Here is a 17215-nt window from a genome sequence, read left to right as displayed (position 1 = left end):
GAACTCCTGACATTAGGTGATCTGCCTGCCTTGGCCTCCCAAAATGCTGGGACTACAGGCATGAGCCACTGTGCCTGGCTCTTAATTTGAACATTCCTGAAGGTCCATTTCAGTCCCCAAATGCAATCAAACTATGGTAGGATCAAATTCACATAATCATGTGAGTTAGAAAACCATGCCAGTGAGTTAAAATATGTTGAATTGGATCATCTGATAACAACTGATTTAGAGCTTGATTTCCTTCATGTGATCTTTTACATTTCTGGTCCAATTTCGAACAGTAAAATCCAAGAAAAATGCCTCTAATTTATTTTGGCAAGTATCATATATATTTAGTACTAGAAACTGCTTAAGACGTCTGTCATTAAAGCATTCTAATCACTTAAAGATTATAATACTGTATTTCAGAATGTAATAGTTTGGACAAAATAGTTCGTTGAGAAGGATTCTGGACGTAAAACATTCTTTAGAATTTTTTTTTCACTAAAGTATACTTTCTAACACATTCTCATTTCTAAGCTAAATAATTACATTGGGGTTCATATGGCTCACTTCTTTTAATAAAAGACAGCCTTACTTGTGGTATATAAACATTAATCATAACTAATTCTTAAATATCAGAAAGAAAATGAAACTATAAGCAGGAGGTAGGAAGCAGTTGGCATCATTGATCAGAACGCCCTCAAAGATGTCTACATATAAAGTTCTTATCAAACAGTTCTTCTCAGAGATCCTTGAATTGGTCATTTTATTAATCCCGATCATTCTGGCAGGAAAACAAAGCCAGGTTAAATTAGCTAATCTAGTCTCCAAAGTCGGTGTGTGTCAAGGCCAAGATTAGAATTCAGAAGTTCCTTGCAGAGAGTCACACGATCCCAATCCCTCTTTCTTTCCATTGAAGTGTCTAGCAATCAAAGCCAGGGGAAGGAGGTACGGAAATTCTTTGTCAGCCCAAGGTCCCTAAATAGAGTGTTTTTAAAAAAGTTTTCCAGGAGGCATCGTGGAGAATGTGGTACTCCAAAGAGATTTTCAGTTTGGGAGCTTTTTACATATTCCTACTCCTTATTTCCCTTTGTTCAGTGTTTTGTTTTGAGACCCAGGCCTCTGTAGTCTGTCTCAAAGGAATGAATTTTCATTTTCACTACTGAAATACATCTATTTCAAATTCTTAAAATGCCCTTGAGCTAAAATAAGTACGTAACCCCCACTCCTCCCCTCTCAAGGTCAAAAACCTCTTTGAGGCTCAGAGAAAAATCTTCCGATATGAGGTGGCAAGTATCTTGGGCTCTCGGAATGACTTTTCAACCTTGCCTTGGGCATGTTTCTTCTTTATAGAAGGATACATTAGCTCCTGGTCTGTGGGAGGCTCACAAAACCAGCCAACAAAGTTTCCCTCCGCAGTCCTCAGAGGCTGTTTTCAAGGAAGGGCTTGAAATAATAAACAGCATCTTTTCTTTCCCTCTAAAAAATAATCAGCTTTTTTTTTTTTTTTTTTTTTTTTTAATTTAAACGTTTTAAAGAGACAAGGGCTTCAAAGATACATAAAGGCCAGGCTGGATTCTGTGCTCACATCAACTGTTTTTGAAACCGCTCCTGCGAAAGTTACTCAGCCCACCTCTGGGTTTGCACCAGGACAGCTTCCATACTCCATTTACATTTGTTAGGCATTGATATGGTTTGGCTGTGTCCCCACCCAAATCTCACCTTGAATTGGAACAATCCCCACGTGTCAAGAGCAGGACCAGGTGGAGATAACTGAATCACAGGGGTGGTTTCCCCCATGCTGTTCTCGTGGTAGTGAGTGAGTTCTCAGGAGATCTGATGGTTTTATAAGGGGCTGCCCCTTCACTTGGCACTCATTCTCTTTCCTGCTGCCCTACGAAGAGGTGCCTTCTGCTATGACTGTAAGTTCCCTGAGACCTCCCAACCATGGGGAACTGAGTCAATTAAATCTCTTTTCTTTATAAATTACCCAGTCTCGGGTATTTCCTCATTGCAGTGTGAAAACTGACTAATACAGGCATATTGGATTTAGTGCTCATTAGGAAGAAAATGAAGCCGAATGGAGCAAGACATGAATCCTTAGAAGTAACCACTGTGTATGAACGCACACTGAACAGGAAATTTTACATTATAACACTAAAGCTAAATGAAAGGCCGCACCCAAAATGAACATATCCTAATTATTTTTTCTTTTTCTTTTTTTTGAGACTGGATCTTACTTTGTCACTCAGGCTGCAGTCCAGGCTGGAGCGCAGTAGCACAATCATGGCTCATTGCAGTCTTGACCTCCTGGGCTCAGGTGATCTGCCCACCTCAGCCTCCTGTGCAGCTGGGACTACAGGCACACACCACCACACCTGGCTAAATTTATTTGTTTTTTGGTAGAGACAGGGTTTTGCCACGTTGCCCAGGCTGGTCTCAAACTGGACTCAACTGATCCTCCCAGCTCAGCCTCTCAAAGTGTTGGGATTACAGATGTGAATCACCACACCTGCTTCATATCCTAATATGAAAGCCGATTACACAAAGTCATTTGGGTTTGCCCATTCTGTAACCCATATAACAGTCTAGAAAGCTCATGTTTTCACAAGTGTCTGTCATAGAGAGTTTTACTGATCCTTTAACTCAGGTTTACCCCTCCTCCTGCCACCTCCTCTGCACGTCCTTCTCTAAGGCAGCTGCCCAGTGAGGAACTGATGGGCCTTGGGAACAGAAGTGGGTTTAGATTTTGGATCAGTCATTTACTGTCTGTGTGACCCTGAGCTTATTATTCCAAGCCCCAATTCCCACATGTAAGCCTGAGATTAGGCATACCTGCCTCATAGTGCTGCTGTGAGAAATAAATGGGATAATGTGCTTGCCCTCATGGTAAAGGGTTGGATAAATCTTCATTTCCTCAGTTCTCTTCCTCTTGATCTAATGGAACTTGAGGATAGATTACCTCTTGACTCTGGCTAGCTGTGTGTGCTGCTGATGCACAGAGAGTGTGATAATCAATTACATACAATTAACAATCAATTTCACATGGATTTATCATGACATCTGTGTTAATCTTGATTAGAATTAGCTGACTGAGAGTGGTCAACTCCTTGTTTTGTAAAATGCTGAGTGTAATGCTGTAATGCCTAGAGAAAGTAAAGAAATAGTAATAAAGGGCAAATCATGGTTCTTCTATTAAAATACTGCATAACCTTTTGAGATTTTGGTGGTGGGACAGGCTTAACACTTTAAACCCATTTCATATGACCTCTTTACTGGGCCGATGAAGGCACATTTTGTTTTGAATGTTCCCTCTAACCTTTGTGTTACCACTTTTCTCTGCTTTTGCCTTTTACTTTTCCACTTCTCCGATCACAGCCCTGTGAACATTTACTATCAATGTAGTTTCTTAGGGAAGTTACCTTCCTTTTTTTTTTTGGTACAAAAGTATCAAATATTCATCATAAGAAAAATTCATATATATGTAAAAAACCATCTGTAATTACTGTTAAAATCATTCCTGATATCTGCATTTACTTTGTGAGGCTGACATGAAGCTGGTGCCATCCCCAGTCCATTGATAAAGAGGGTGATGATGATGAGGAGGCTAACACTAACTACTAATGTTTTTTAAACATTTACCATGTGACAGGCACTGTTCTGAATGCTCTACCTGTATCAACTCAGCTGTACTTTTCCTCTTAGCTCTCACTCCTGCCATATTATTTATTTAAGGCATCTCTCTCTCTCTCTCTTCACTAGAATGGAAATGCCTTGAGAGGAAGGATTTGGTCTGTTTTCATTCACAGCTATATCCCCAGTACATCTCACAGTGCCTAGCATAGCAAGCATGCAAAATGTTTCCATTTGTCTTTAAACATTCATCCTTTTTAACAACTCTAAGAGGTATTTTTTCATCTCTATTTTACAGATGAGAAAACTGAGGCACAGAGTCACACGCACCTGAAAGGGGCAGAGCTGTGATGTAAGCGTTGACCCTTCCCCATTATACTCTTGTGCCTTGTCAGATGCCATAATAATTAATTTTATGTGTCAACTTGACTAGGCTGTGGGGTGCCCAGATATTTGGTCAAACATGATTCTGGCTGTATGTGAGAGTGTTTCTGGATGAGATTAACATATGAATCAGCAGGCTGGGTAAAGCAGATTGCCCTCTCCAATATAGGTGGGTCTTATCCAACCCACTGATGACTTGCTTTGAACAAAAAGGCTGAATAAGAGAGAATTCACTCTCCCTGTGTGATGGTCTTTGAGCTACATTGGTCTTTTTCTGGAGTTGAACTGGAACTTACACCATTGGCTTTCCTGGTTTTCAGGCCTGAACTCAGACTAGAACTATCCCATTAACGCTCCTGGCTGGATCTCCAGCTTGCTCACTGCAGATCTTGGGACTTCTCATCTTCCATAACTGTGGGAGTCAACTCCTTATAGTAAATCACTTCGCATATGCGCGCGCGCACACACACACACACACACACACACACACACAGACACCCATTCTGTTGGTTCTGTATCTATAGAGAACTCAAACTAAAATAAGTGCCCAGAGAAGCTAAATGATTTCCCAGTGCCACACAACTAACAATTAATGAAGCTGGGATTCAAATATAAGTTTGCGGACTGCCAGTCCAGTTACTTTTGTTTCATGATAGCATGACGGTGTCCCTGGTTTCTTAACCCTACTCCCAAACTTGCTAATTCTATCCTTTAGTTTGCTTTCAAATGTTTAACTCAAAAAGAATTAGCAAATTAGGCTAAGAAAGGGAGTCTGGGGATCCTGGTTCACCCTTTCGCTTTTAGCCAATGAATTCCACCTGTTAAATCATTTAAATACATATGTCTAAGAAGTACTGGTTGCCATAGAGCCACATGTTCAATTTGTCACCTATATTTTGTTAAAGCAACATTGATGCCATTGATTATAAAAACTATAAATGAGCTGGAGATAAACTGCTTATGTTCTCTGTATTGTGGGGGAGGCATTAACATTTAGAGATCTTATTTAGAAAATGGTTCCCCACAACTACGGCAATAGAGATAAAAAGACAGTAAAGGGTAGAGGCTCTGCAGCCAGTCCTGGACTTGAGATCCCACCCTATCACTTACTGTGCACCCTGGGGCAAGTCCCTCTGAGCCTTAGTTTCCTTGTCTATCAAATGAGGATGATGCGAATAACTACCTCATAGAGGTGCTGTGAGGATTACATGAGATAATGCAAATAATATGCTTAGCACAATAACTAGCACAAGCATAATCAGCATGTGGTAAATGTTAGCTACTCTGGCAGGCATGGCTAGTTAGCTACAAATAACTCCCCTTCTCCTTCAAATGAACAGAATCCCATTTTTAAAAAACTAGCTAGCAATGACCTGGCTAGCTAAAAGACTGTAATTCCCAGACCTAACTGCAGCCTGGAGGGACCATGTTCTAAGTTCTGGCCAGTGAGATGTATATGAAAGTCTTGTGTGAGACTTTTATGGAGTCTCCTTAAAAGGCAAGGCTCCCTTTTTCCATTCTGTTGCCATGAATGCAGATGTAATGGCTGGAGTTCTAGCAACCATCTTGAATTCTAAGGACAACTGTTACAATGGGGTTTACCTGAGCAAGCAGTAGGAGGAGCTTGAGTCTTGCAAGGCTTTATGTAACCTCCATACCAGGCCTGCACTGTCAATCTTTGGTCTTTTTTTTGTGAGAGAGAATATAAACATCTATTTGGTTTATGTCATTATTTTGAGAAACTTTGCTCTTCAAGGCTGAACTAATCATCTTTCTTTTCTTTCCTTTTTTTTTTTTTGAGATGGAGCCTCACTCTTGTCACCCAAGCTGGAGTGCGGTGGTGCAATCTCGGCTCACTGCAACCTCCACCTCCTGGGTTCAAGTGATTCTCCTGCCTCAGCCTCCTGAGTAGCTGGGATTACAGGTGTCCACCACCACGCCGGGCTAATTTTTGTATTTTTAGTAGAGACAGGGTTTCACCATGTTGGCCAGGCTGGTCTCAAACTCCTGACCTTAGGTGATCTGCCCACCTCGGCCTCCCAAAGCTCTGGGATTACAGGCATGAGCCACTGTAGCTGGTGAAGACTGAACTAATCTTAACTGCTCTGGCTGTCCTTTGTAGTCGCCTAAGAACTCAAATAGAGGCTTAAAACCATTTGAGGCCTTATTTTTATCGGCAATTAAAAGCAAGATTGGGCAAAAATATAGTAAAGGAGCTGCAAGTCTTTAAAGCTTTTCCTCTTTTTTCAGTAGCCACTCTAATGCCACCATCCTGTCTTCCGCTTGTAAGCCCAGGACTTCATGCCATGTCCACACAAACTGTGCTCTACCGTATTATATATCTATCATATCATCATATGATATCGTATCTATCCCATCATCCGTACAATCTGGGCTGGTAAAACTCGGTTCATTCTAATGTATAAATACCATAGGGCATCTCTCTCTATTCTCCTTCCTGAGCATATATATTTTATTTGAGACAAAGCTTTCTGATAAAATGTTTGAAATAATCAACAATTGCTGTGGGAACAATATTCTGGGGTAAGAAAGTCCAAACATAAGGCTGTCACCCACCACTAAGGTTGACTGTAATTTAAAAGACAATTAAAAAGCATCCTCAATTCCCCAAGGCTACGTATTTTATACCTGTTACTTCAACAATCACTATTACATCATCAGTGCTACAAAATTCCATGCATGATGCAACTAGGTTATTTGTTCATGACAAAAATACCAGTGAGTAGTTGAATGGGGAATCTAAACTACATTCCTCCAAATATTGTTCCACTGTTCAAATATGCCTCATCTCGCCTCTTTCCTAATGTAAACTGAAGTATTAATATAATGGATAGATTTTATTTGAACAAGACAAAGTTTGTGTATCTGAAGATAATGTGCAAGAGGGACCAAACAGCATCTCCTTTTAGAATAAAAAGGGAGAGGGTGTGTATATGTGCATGAGTGATATGAAGTTCTCTCCCCACAGAACATGACCTCTGGCCTTGCTGAGCATGCTCTCTGATTAAAGTAAAATTTTTTCCCAGGAGCTCAAAGTGATCTACAGATAACATAATTAAAATCTCATTGCTTGTCTGCCCTATCCCTTAATCCCTCAACCAATTCTGAGAGCTTAAATGACTCTGACAGGGTCACTCCAACCCTGGTGGCCTTTGGCAGAACCTGGCTCTTTCAGGCTTTTGGGCTGATATTTGATAAGAGTTCTGAGGTGTCAGCTTACTTACTTGAATGCTACAGAGTCTGCAAAATGTCTAGGTGCAATCAATAGGCTTGATCTAGGAGAAATTTCATTATATATATCCCTCACTGAGATAAAATTTTCAGGACACTCTTTTGACTTTTCTTGTATTCAGTGGTCAAGTTCATCTTTGTCACTGTTGTCTTTACTACACTACTATTTTCACACCATAATCAACAGGCTCTAACCCATGATGGCATGGCAACCAGCAGACTTATTTTTGTAACGTATTAAGGACTGATTTCTATTTCTAGGTAAAACAATGTCTAAGCAAAAGGAACTACGAGGAAAGTGCCAAAACGTCCTCATCTTAAAAGAGTTCAATGGAAGACAACACAGAATTTCTGCTTGTTCCTCTTTGGAAGTCTCAGGTATACAAAGGTCGTTTAACTTTTAAATTACTGGGCTTCTAGAAATGGTTGATACCTTAGGGTATCAGAAACTAACAAATCATGTAAGGCAGGAGCTAGAAATTGGCCTTTATCACGTAAAAATCAGTTTCATTAGGCATTTGGTATATAGATATAATCTCTTAACCTGTGGCTTTTGTAGGCTGCATGCAGTCGAAAGTTTCTGAAGGAGGAACTAACACGCAGAAATTGTCAATTCAATTTATATGCACAGATGTAGTAAATGTGCTTTATAAAAATAGATTTATCACACACATAGAAAAAAACTAGAAAGTTCATTTTATAAAGAATCATTTTATAAAAGTTTAACTTACAAGTTTCTTTAATTAGTAAGTATCAAAGGAGCATTAAAAATTTAATTTACAAAACTGTATGTTACACATGTGCCTTTTTAGGAACAAATGGAATTGGTAAATCAAGAAACGTGCTTTCGAGTTTCAGGTTTAGTTTGCCTATAAAAAAACCAATTCAGGCCGGGCTTGGTGGCTCATGCCTGTAATCCCAACACTTTGGGAGGCTGAGGTGGGTGGATCACTTGAGGCCGGGAGCTTGACACTAGCCTGGCCAACACGGCAAAACCCCGTCTCTACTAAAAATACAAAAAAATTTGCAGGCGTGCTGGCACATGCCTGTGATCCCGGCTACTCTGGAGGCTGAGGCAGGAGAATTGCTTGAATCCGGGAGGCAGAGGTTGCAGTGACTGAGATTGCGCCATTGCACTCCAGCCTGAGTGACAGAACGAGACTCCTTCTCAAAAACAAACAAACAAACAAAATAATCTTGTGCAATAAAAATCCAAATATCTTTCATTAATATAAATTAATATTACTCATTTATTGTTATTTTATTCTCTTAAAATAAAATATCCCCCAAAAGAAGTATTTCACAACATGATCATTAAGCGTGGAAAAATATTTACATGATTATATTACTAACTCTAACTTGTAACATCATTAGTTTTAGTTATTTTTAATAAAGTAGTTTTAAATTATTTAATTTTTAATGATTACATGAAGTACCCTGAATAAAATGTAAGTCAAAAAAGCAAATTATTGCAAAAAAAATTGATACCCTTTCAAAAGTAATTTTAATACGTCATTAACCAAACAATTAATTGAACTAAAATGTGGAAAAAAAAGAAAGCACCAGAATAACACAACCTAAATTGCTCAAGTTCTATAACGGCAACATTTTTTTTTTTTTTTTGAGATAGAGTCTCACTCTGTTGCCCAGGCTGGAGTGTAGTGGTGCGATCTTGGCTCTGCAACCTCTGCCTCCTGGGAAAAGTGATCCTCCCACCTCAGCCTCCCAAATAGCTGGGATTACAGGCACATCCCACCACGCCCAGCTAACTTTTACATTTTTAATAGAGACAGGGTTTCACCACACTGGCCAGGCTAGTCTCAAACTCCTGACTTCAAGTGATCCACCAGCCTCGGCCTTCCAAAGTGCTGCGATTACACCACGCCTGGCCACAAGGGCATCAATTTTAAACTAAATATTCTCGAATTCAATATATGTAGAGATCACATAAAATCCAGTTAAAAATGTATCTTATGGAGACATCTATACTTTAGTTTCTTAAAGTGCGCTACTTGTGTATATATGTGTGTATGCAGACAGATAGGTAGATAGATAATTTATTTCAGTACAATTTCTCCAAATCGGGATGGAGTGGCAAAGGAATGTAGCTGTGTACACCTATCCACTTGCTCCTGTATTTCAAGCAGATGAGGATCCACTGTCACTCTGGCTTGGAATGAATACTACAATAAGCAGTGTTTTTACAAACCAGAATTCTAACCCAAGAATTCTAGAAAAGAAGAAAGATTATGTGCTTACCGTATAAAGCTCATTAAGAACCTTCATTAAATCCTCATGAAGTTGGAATGCAATCTCTTTGCTCTGTAATTAAAAAGAAAATAAAAAAGAATATTTTAAAATTATTTACTCTTAAAAAGTCCACTGACTGAAAATAGGGAATGTATCTAACACGTTAGAAAGACAGCAAGGCTCTGTAATAAACATCTTCAACGGAATGGCCCTTTGTAAACTCTAGACATTGTATACAGATGGACCCCTAGGATAAACAGACCAAACAAGTGACAACCTTGGGTGAATGGCTCCCCCACCATCCAAACAGACTTTACCAAACAGAGACAAAGTAAGCAGGTTGAAGCATCATGCTCGCTTAAAAGTTGAGTTGCAGAACTAAGGACCATTAAAAATGAACTAGACCATGAAATTTTACAGTGTGATTCCCAAAAAGCTAACTTAGAAACCAAAGGGGAAATTAACTTCCTCTGTCCAAAGTTACAATGTGACTGACTACAAGTTTAATTTTAAGAAAGCGCTTTTTTGTTTTTGGAGACAGGGTCTCACTCTGTCACCCAGGCTGCAGTGCAGTGACATGCTCACAGCTCACTGCAGCCTTGAACCCCTGGGTTCAAGCAATCCTCCCACCTTAGCTTCCCAAGTAGCTGAGACTACAGGAGCGTGCAACCAAGCCCAACTAGTTTTTACATTTTTTGTAGAGACGGGGTTTCACCATATTGCCCAGACTGGTCTCAAACTCAGTGATCTGCCTGCCTCAGTCTCCCAGTGCTGGGATTATAGATGTAAGCCACTGAGCCTGGCAAGAAAGCACTTTCAAAGCAGTAAAATGGTAAGTCCACTCAAGGTCCATGAACTTTTACCTCTGCATTTATTATTATTTTCAATGAAGACAAAAAAGTGGAGAGTATCATTCTTCTACCCAGTTGGTAAAAAGCAGCATTTAAAATACCCTTCCCTAGGCTAATTCTGAGTTTGATAGAGAAGTATTTGAATATTACTTTCAGCAAAAGCTGTAAGTTATTTTAAAGAAATCTTACATCCAAATGACCTTTTTTCCCCCCATTTTGAGTTCATTATGTAGTCAGCTACAGAAAATGGAAAAAAGATGTGTAGCACAGCTTAATCTACAGTTTGCAACAACAACAACAACATCCACTGGTTCATGTATGTACCTCTCACTGGGCTAACAGTATTAGGGATAAGGGCCATATCTTAATCAGTTCTGCAACCCCGCGGTGTCCTGTGTGGTGCTTGGGCGAGTGGGCACCAAGAATGCAGAATTTAAAGAGGGTCCTAGTCCTGGCCCAAGTCCATCTTGTAAACATGAGGTCATTGGGTCAGGCCTCAACAAAAGCCAAACAAGTATGATGGACTGAAGACTCGTGGAAGATAAAATAGTGTGGGAAGATGGCGTCAGAGCAGTACCTGAATTTGGAGAAATTTAAATTCATTAGCAGTATTTTTCACTGAATTTTCTTGGAGTATCTAAGAGAGTGCTGCTATTTACTAAGCTCTGACAGCTTCTAAAATCCCAAATTGAAATTACGGATTTTATGTCTTGCTGTGTCCCTGATATGTGAAGATGTGGGTTACAAATCACCCAAGAGTGAAAGGAAAGTTTCAAGTAAAAAAATGAAGTCAACTGAAACTCATTTTATTTTTCCTCTGTCTTGATTATCGAGAGGGTATATATTACACTACAAATCTCCTATGACTTCGGTTTGGTGTTATTTTAATATCAGATTTCATTCAAGGATCTAGGCCAACAATTTAGAACTCTTTAATGGGATCAAAGGCCACCAAGTAACTCTGCTCAGCTACCCACGTTTCAGGCAGCAAGTCTGAAAAGAAAAGATGGCTGGTCGCACTGGCTCACGCCTGTAATCCCAGGACTTTGGGAGGCTGAGACAGGCAGATCACTTGAGGCCAACAGTTCAAGACCAGCTTGGACAACATCGTGAAACCCCATCTCTCTTGAACATACAAAAATTAGCCAGGTGTGGTGGCACACATCTGTAATTCCAGCTACTCAGGAAGCTGAGGCATGACAGCTGCGTGAACCCAGGAGGCAGAGGTTGCAGTGAGCTGAGATCACACCACTGCCTTCCAGCCTGGGTGATACAGTGAGACTCTGTCTCAAAAAAGAAAAAGAAAAGAAGAAAATATTTCTTGGCTAAGACTTCAGAACAATAACAGCAACAAAAAAATCCCTTATGTTCAAGAAACCTTAACCCAAGAAAATACTCTGGGTCAGATAAAAGATTTAGGTTTGGGGTTATAAGGGTCCTCAAAGCTATCTTAGGCCAAATATCTTAGGACAGGATGATTTTTTCTTTTATTTAACTTTTATTTTAAGTTCAGGGGTACATGCACAGATCTGTAGTATAGGTAAACTTGTATCATGGGGGTTTGTTATACAAATTATTTTGCCACCCATGTATTAAGCCTAATACGCATTAGTTATTTTTCCTGATCTTCTCCCTCCTCCCAGCCTCCATCCTCCAACAGGCCCCAGTGTGTGTTATTCCCCTCTATGTGTCCATGTGCTGACGAGTCATAGTATGTTCCATATTTTCTAAGACTTCAGATAATGAAGTAGAAGACATCTGGCATCACAGACAGACTGTGCTCTGCCAGGCATACACTTACATTTTTCTTTTGTCGTTCCCCAGAGGCCCTGAAATATATAAAGTTTGTCTGCAGGCAGTATAATATAATGCTTAAAAGCAAGGTCTAAGGACTACAGAGTCAGAATGCATAATGTGAAGGTTCAAGGACTTTGGATCTGCGTATGCCTCAGTTTCCTGACCTGTAAAATGAATATAGGCATTGTACTTATCTCATAAGGTTCTTGTAAGTGTTAAAAAGATGATTCATGCATAGTATTAAGAATGGTTCCTAACACACAGTGAATACACCGTAATTATCATTATTTCTTTTTCCAGATACTGTTCGTTATGGCAACTCCCTTGAGTGAAAAGGCCACATCACATTGTCCTTTCTCGTGGTCTCTTTTGACATTGATTCTTTTGGCTTCCCTGAAGGAGGGGCTTGAGTTGACTTTGATGTCCCTCCCTACTGCCCTGGCTTTTAGATTCCTTCAGGTGACCCTGGATTCCAAAGGGCCCATAAGGATTATGCTCCAGCTTTTCTTATATCCATATTCCCTTGCCATGTGTGTATATTAAATCTATCTTCCTATGTTCCATTTTCTCAGGGGGTCCTACTACCATTGCTATTGAATGAATTAATGAAACATCCCTTAGGAAATGGATAATTCCTCAAGTCCACATGATAAGGTATATGTAACTCATGAAAGAGGCCCTTGAGGAGCAGGCTCCAGTAGGAATTTTAGATTTTGTGAAAAGTTGGTGTGGAGTTCCTTTCAGTAGGTAGACCCCTGGCTATCCTTATGACACAGCACCAAAGTTTCTGCCTGTTTGTTCACTTTGAATGACAGTCCAAACCCTCTATTGTCTAGTAAATAACACAGAAATTAAAGATTTTCTTCCCAACACTAGCCTGCAAAAATTGCTAAGGAACTGAACTATGCTCTGAGAAGCACTAGTTTATATGACTAATTTGTGAAATATGAATTCACACATCCTTGTATTCACAGATACTTGGGCTGGACAAAACATCAAGTCCTAATCTATATCCTGGGGACATGGTTCCTGTCCTCACGGTATGGCAACAGTGGAGGAAGCACCTCATGTTACCCCCACTTTAAATATGTTTCCAGTTTATTACAGTAACAACGAGAAACAATTGTTTCTTCAAAATGCTACTCTGGACTCCCAAAGAAGCAATCTTTAAACCAAAATGTACCTGGTGTGGTCCAGTTAGCATACGGCATTACTAGGCTAATTAACTGAAATCCTTTAATTAGAAAACATCTGGATTGTCAAAAGTCCATCAAAATTCAATAAGTGAGGCCAGGTGTGGTGGCTCACACCTATAATCCTAACACTTAGGGAGGCTGAGGCAGGAGGATTACTTGAGCTCAGGAGTTTAACACCAGCCTGGGCAACACAGTGAAACCACGTCTCTATTAGAAAAAAAAAAAAATTAATAGGTTAAATACACCTATGGATTCTATTTCATTAAAAATTAGAAAGTAGGCTGGGCGTAGTGGCTCATGCCTGTAATCTCAGCACTTTGGGAGACTGAGGTGGGCAGACTGTCTGTGCCTAGGAGTTGGAGACCAACCTAGGGAATATGGGGAAACTCCACCTCTAGAAAAAGTATAAAAATTAGCTGGGCATGGTGGTGCACACCTGTGGTCCCAGCTACGAGGGAGGCTGAGGTGGGAGGATCTCTTGAACCTAAGAGTTCGAGGCTGCAGTGAGCTGTGAGCATACACTCCAGCCCGGGTGGCAGAGTGAGACCCACTATCAAAAAAAAAAAAAAGATAATAACTTAAAATATTTGAAAGCAGTGAGAGCAGACCCTTGGCCCTTGAACAACAATTGCCACATAAGAAAAATAATGTTAAGTATTAAGGAGAGCAATCAATGTTTCTTCTGTGTTAGGGAAGAAGTTTTTGTTCCTCATTAATATATTCAAATAATAGTAAAACTTCTAATATTCTAATACATTTCATTAGGATTCTGGGGTCCCGACCCAAGGGAAGGAAAATGGATAGAACTTCAATTCAGTTAACATTTACTGAATGTCTCCAGTGTATAAACCCAGAGTTTAATTCCAAGCCTATTTCCAATTGTTCACTGTTTATTGTCATTTTGATGTTTCAGATATTTCTAACATTAGTCCAAAATGAACAGTCTCAAAGTTTTTAACCTTTTTCCACCATGAAAATGAACTAAGTATATTGAATATTGAAGAAATAGAGAACAGAAGGACAATCCCCCCTTCATAATTTTTTTTGTTTATTTGACACAGGTCTCCCTCTGTCACCTAGGCTGGAGTGCAGTGGCCGGAGATTCTCCCACCTCAGCCTCCTGAGTAGCTGGGACTACAGGCACGTGCCACCATGCCGAGCTAATTTTTGTATTTTATGTAGAGAGGATTTTGCCATGTTGTGCAGGCTGTGCTCAAGTTGTCTGCCTGCCTTGGCCTCCCAAAGTGCTCGGATTACAGGTGTGAGCCACTGCACTTGGACCACCATTATGATTTGATGTATTTCTTTCAAGTTTATTTAAACATAGGTCTAAGTATATTTTCCTATTCTGCTTTTTTTTAAGTTACAATACATTTTTACATGTAATTATATAATTTTCAGAACCACAACTGGATTCATAACTACGTAGTAAATGTACATGAACATTAAATGTAAATGTACTGTTTCCAATGTTTCCACTATTTTCTACCAACCAGTCAATCATTTATTTCTTTACTCAATTTCACCGATATGTTTTAAGCACTCTGAACTAATATCATAAATGCTGATCAAAAGGCATATATCTTGCATTTGTATTATTTGCTTAAGCCAATTCCAAGACATGAAATTACTAGCATACAAGTATAAACATTTTTAAGACTCTTGATACATGCTGGAAGTTTATTTTTTAAAAGAGTTATAATGAAATTATAATGCTTCTAGGACAACAATGTTACTCAAGTCAGAAATCTAGGGTTCCTCTAAGACTGACTGCTTTTCCTTGAAGAAGTTACCAATCTTACCAATTCTGGCTGGTCAATTTTTTTCTATAGGTCATCAGAATTAAAAAAAAAATCTAATTAAGCTTCCTCTGATTAAAATTGTTGAAAGACTTGCTATATCATCTTAGGATAGACTTCAATATTTTTTTTTAACTCATCCATAACTTCTGCCTAACTAGTCTACTTCACTTTCCACAAATTTCACACCTCATCCTTCAGCCTGGTCCTAAACTGCTAAGTCTCAGGCCCTGCTTTCCCATCTCTGCGCTTTCCCCATGCCATTTCCTCTTTCCTAGACTCTCCCTCCTTCTCTTTGCCTGGTACAATCCTACATATAACTCTGTAAAAACTTTCTGGTAACTTCACTTTGTCCCCCAAGGAAAGAGATTAGGTCTTCCTTCCTTGTGATTTTATAATACATTAATTTATTATCACCTCTAGGCTATCTAGTCTACTGGCTAAGAGTTCAAACACTAAAGTTGAAGTGCCTGTGTTCAAACTACCTTGTTACAGTCCATGTACAAGTTAAGTAATTTTGTGAAGGTTCAGCTTTTCCACTGACAAAAAGGAAATGCTAACAGTCTCTGTTACAGGGTTTTACTGAAATGGTCCTTATTAAACACCTGAAATGTTACTAGTAGGCTTGTCACATTTGTTTCTTTCTTCATAAACACAGTTTCTTTGAGAGCAGGGACCACATCCTAACAATTGTCCTTGCATTCCCAGTGCCTACTTTGGTGCTTGGTACCTGGAGGTACAGGATCTACATCTGCTGAATGAAAAGCACTGAATAAGGACTGGTTTCTGCACTCCAGTTTGCAATCTCACGAAGGCGCCAGACATACCAAAACAGCTTTCTACATGGAGTGCTATGGTAAGTGCTACACTGGGTGGGCCCTGGCCAGGGTCCCTATTCCTGGAGGGCTGCAGTCTTACCCCCAGAACCTCCCAGAAAGGAGGGAGAGGAAGAACAAAGAGGATAGTTAATACAACCACATATGAGTACACTGACCAATCTATCAAGTGATCTATGTGGTTGGATTCAATGACCCAGTCAGAAGGCTTGTGGCCTTTTTCAGAGGTATTTTTAAAGTAAATCTATTGTGATGACCAGTCAAGAAATCGTGACCATATGCTGAGTCACCGTGGGAGTAGAAGAGAAAGAGAAAAACCAGATTAAATATTTAATGAGAGGGTTTCAGATGATGATAGTGTCTCATGCTCAGTCACTTTGGGATGTAAATTCTGGTTAAAGGGATACCAGGCCATACTTCCACAGCATGTGTGCTTTTAAGTTTCCAACTCATGTTCATGTGTCTCTATAATAATACATTCCCTTAATTCAGGTAAACGCTAAAGACATAGGCAACAGCGTTTTCTAAAATGCCTAAAGGAGAAAGTTGGGTTGTGCTTGATGGCCTGAACCAAATTTCTAGGTAATGTTCACAGTGTTTCTGCACATTTTCCTTCTAACTGACAAGGGACATGGTTTTGTACTTATTAAAATCACAACTAAGTATTGAAGCTATCATGGAATTAGTTTGATGATCTACTTTACCCTAAAGGGGTAAAAATCAGAATTTTTAAAGACAAAACTCCTTGCCACTAGAAAAGGAGAAATTAGAAGGAATCGTAAACACAGAGAAACCAGAGCTTCATTTCAAATTAAAACAAAACTTAACCATAAAGGGAACTATCTGGGGCATCTATTACAATTACTAATGTAATTGCTGGACAAAAGTGGTATTCTACATCCAGGTGAAAAAGGTTGGCTGTTGCTGTGTTCAGCCTTCGAGCAGGCAATCTGAAAGGTGCATAGTCATCAACACCAAAGTCACTCACAACCTACCACACATAAACAGTACTTGAACGGGCTGATTAAGTAACTCAAGACTGAGATTTAAATCCTACAGGAAATAAAGTAGATGAAAGAAGTGTCTTCATTTTCATTTCCCTAGCTCTTCAAAAAACACATGAAGAGCTGTTTCTCTACTCAAAATGCTGATAAACTGGAAATACCTTTTCAGTGTCACTAAATGAATAAGTTACATATAAATTCTCAGTGACTGATGTAAATAAACCTACTTAA

The 17215-nt window shown here is 39.5% G+C and overlaps 1 protein-coding gene across 2 annotated transcripts in view; it reads right to left on the bottom strand.

Annotated features, from left to right (window-relative positions):
* SRGAP1 (SLIT-ROBO Rho GTPase activating protein 1) overlaps positions 1–17215 on the bottom strand; it is a 312702-nt gene that overhangs the window by 123859 nt on the left and 171628 nt on the right. For both annotated transcript variants that reach the window (XM_025402923.1, XM_025402924.1), the window contains exon 4: positions 9511–9573. In XM_025402923.1, coding sequence (XP_025258708.1) covers positions 9511–9573 — 63 coding nt within the window. The remainder of the gene's footprint in view (positions 1–9510; positions 9574–17215) is intronic.

This window comes from Theropithecus gelada, chromosome 11, assembly GCF_003255815.1.
Source record: "Theropithecus gelada isolate Dixy chromosome 11, Tgel_1.0, whole genome shotgun sequence".
Classification (NCBI taxonomy): Eukaryota; Metazoa; Chordata; class Mammalia; order Primates; family Cercopithecidae; genus Theropithecus; species Theropithecus gelada.
This window is presented reverse-complemented; position numbering and strand designations above follow the sequence as displayed.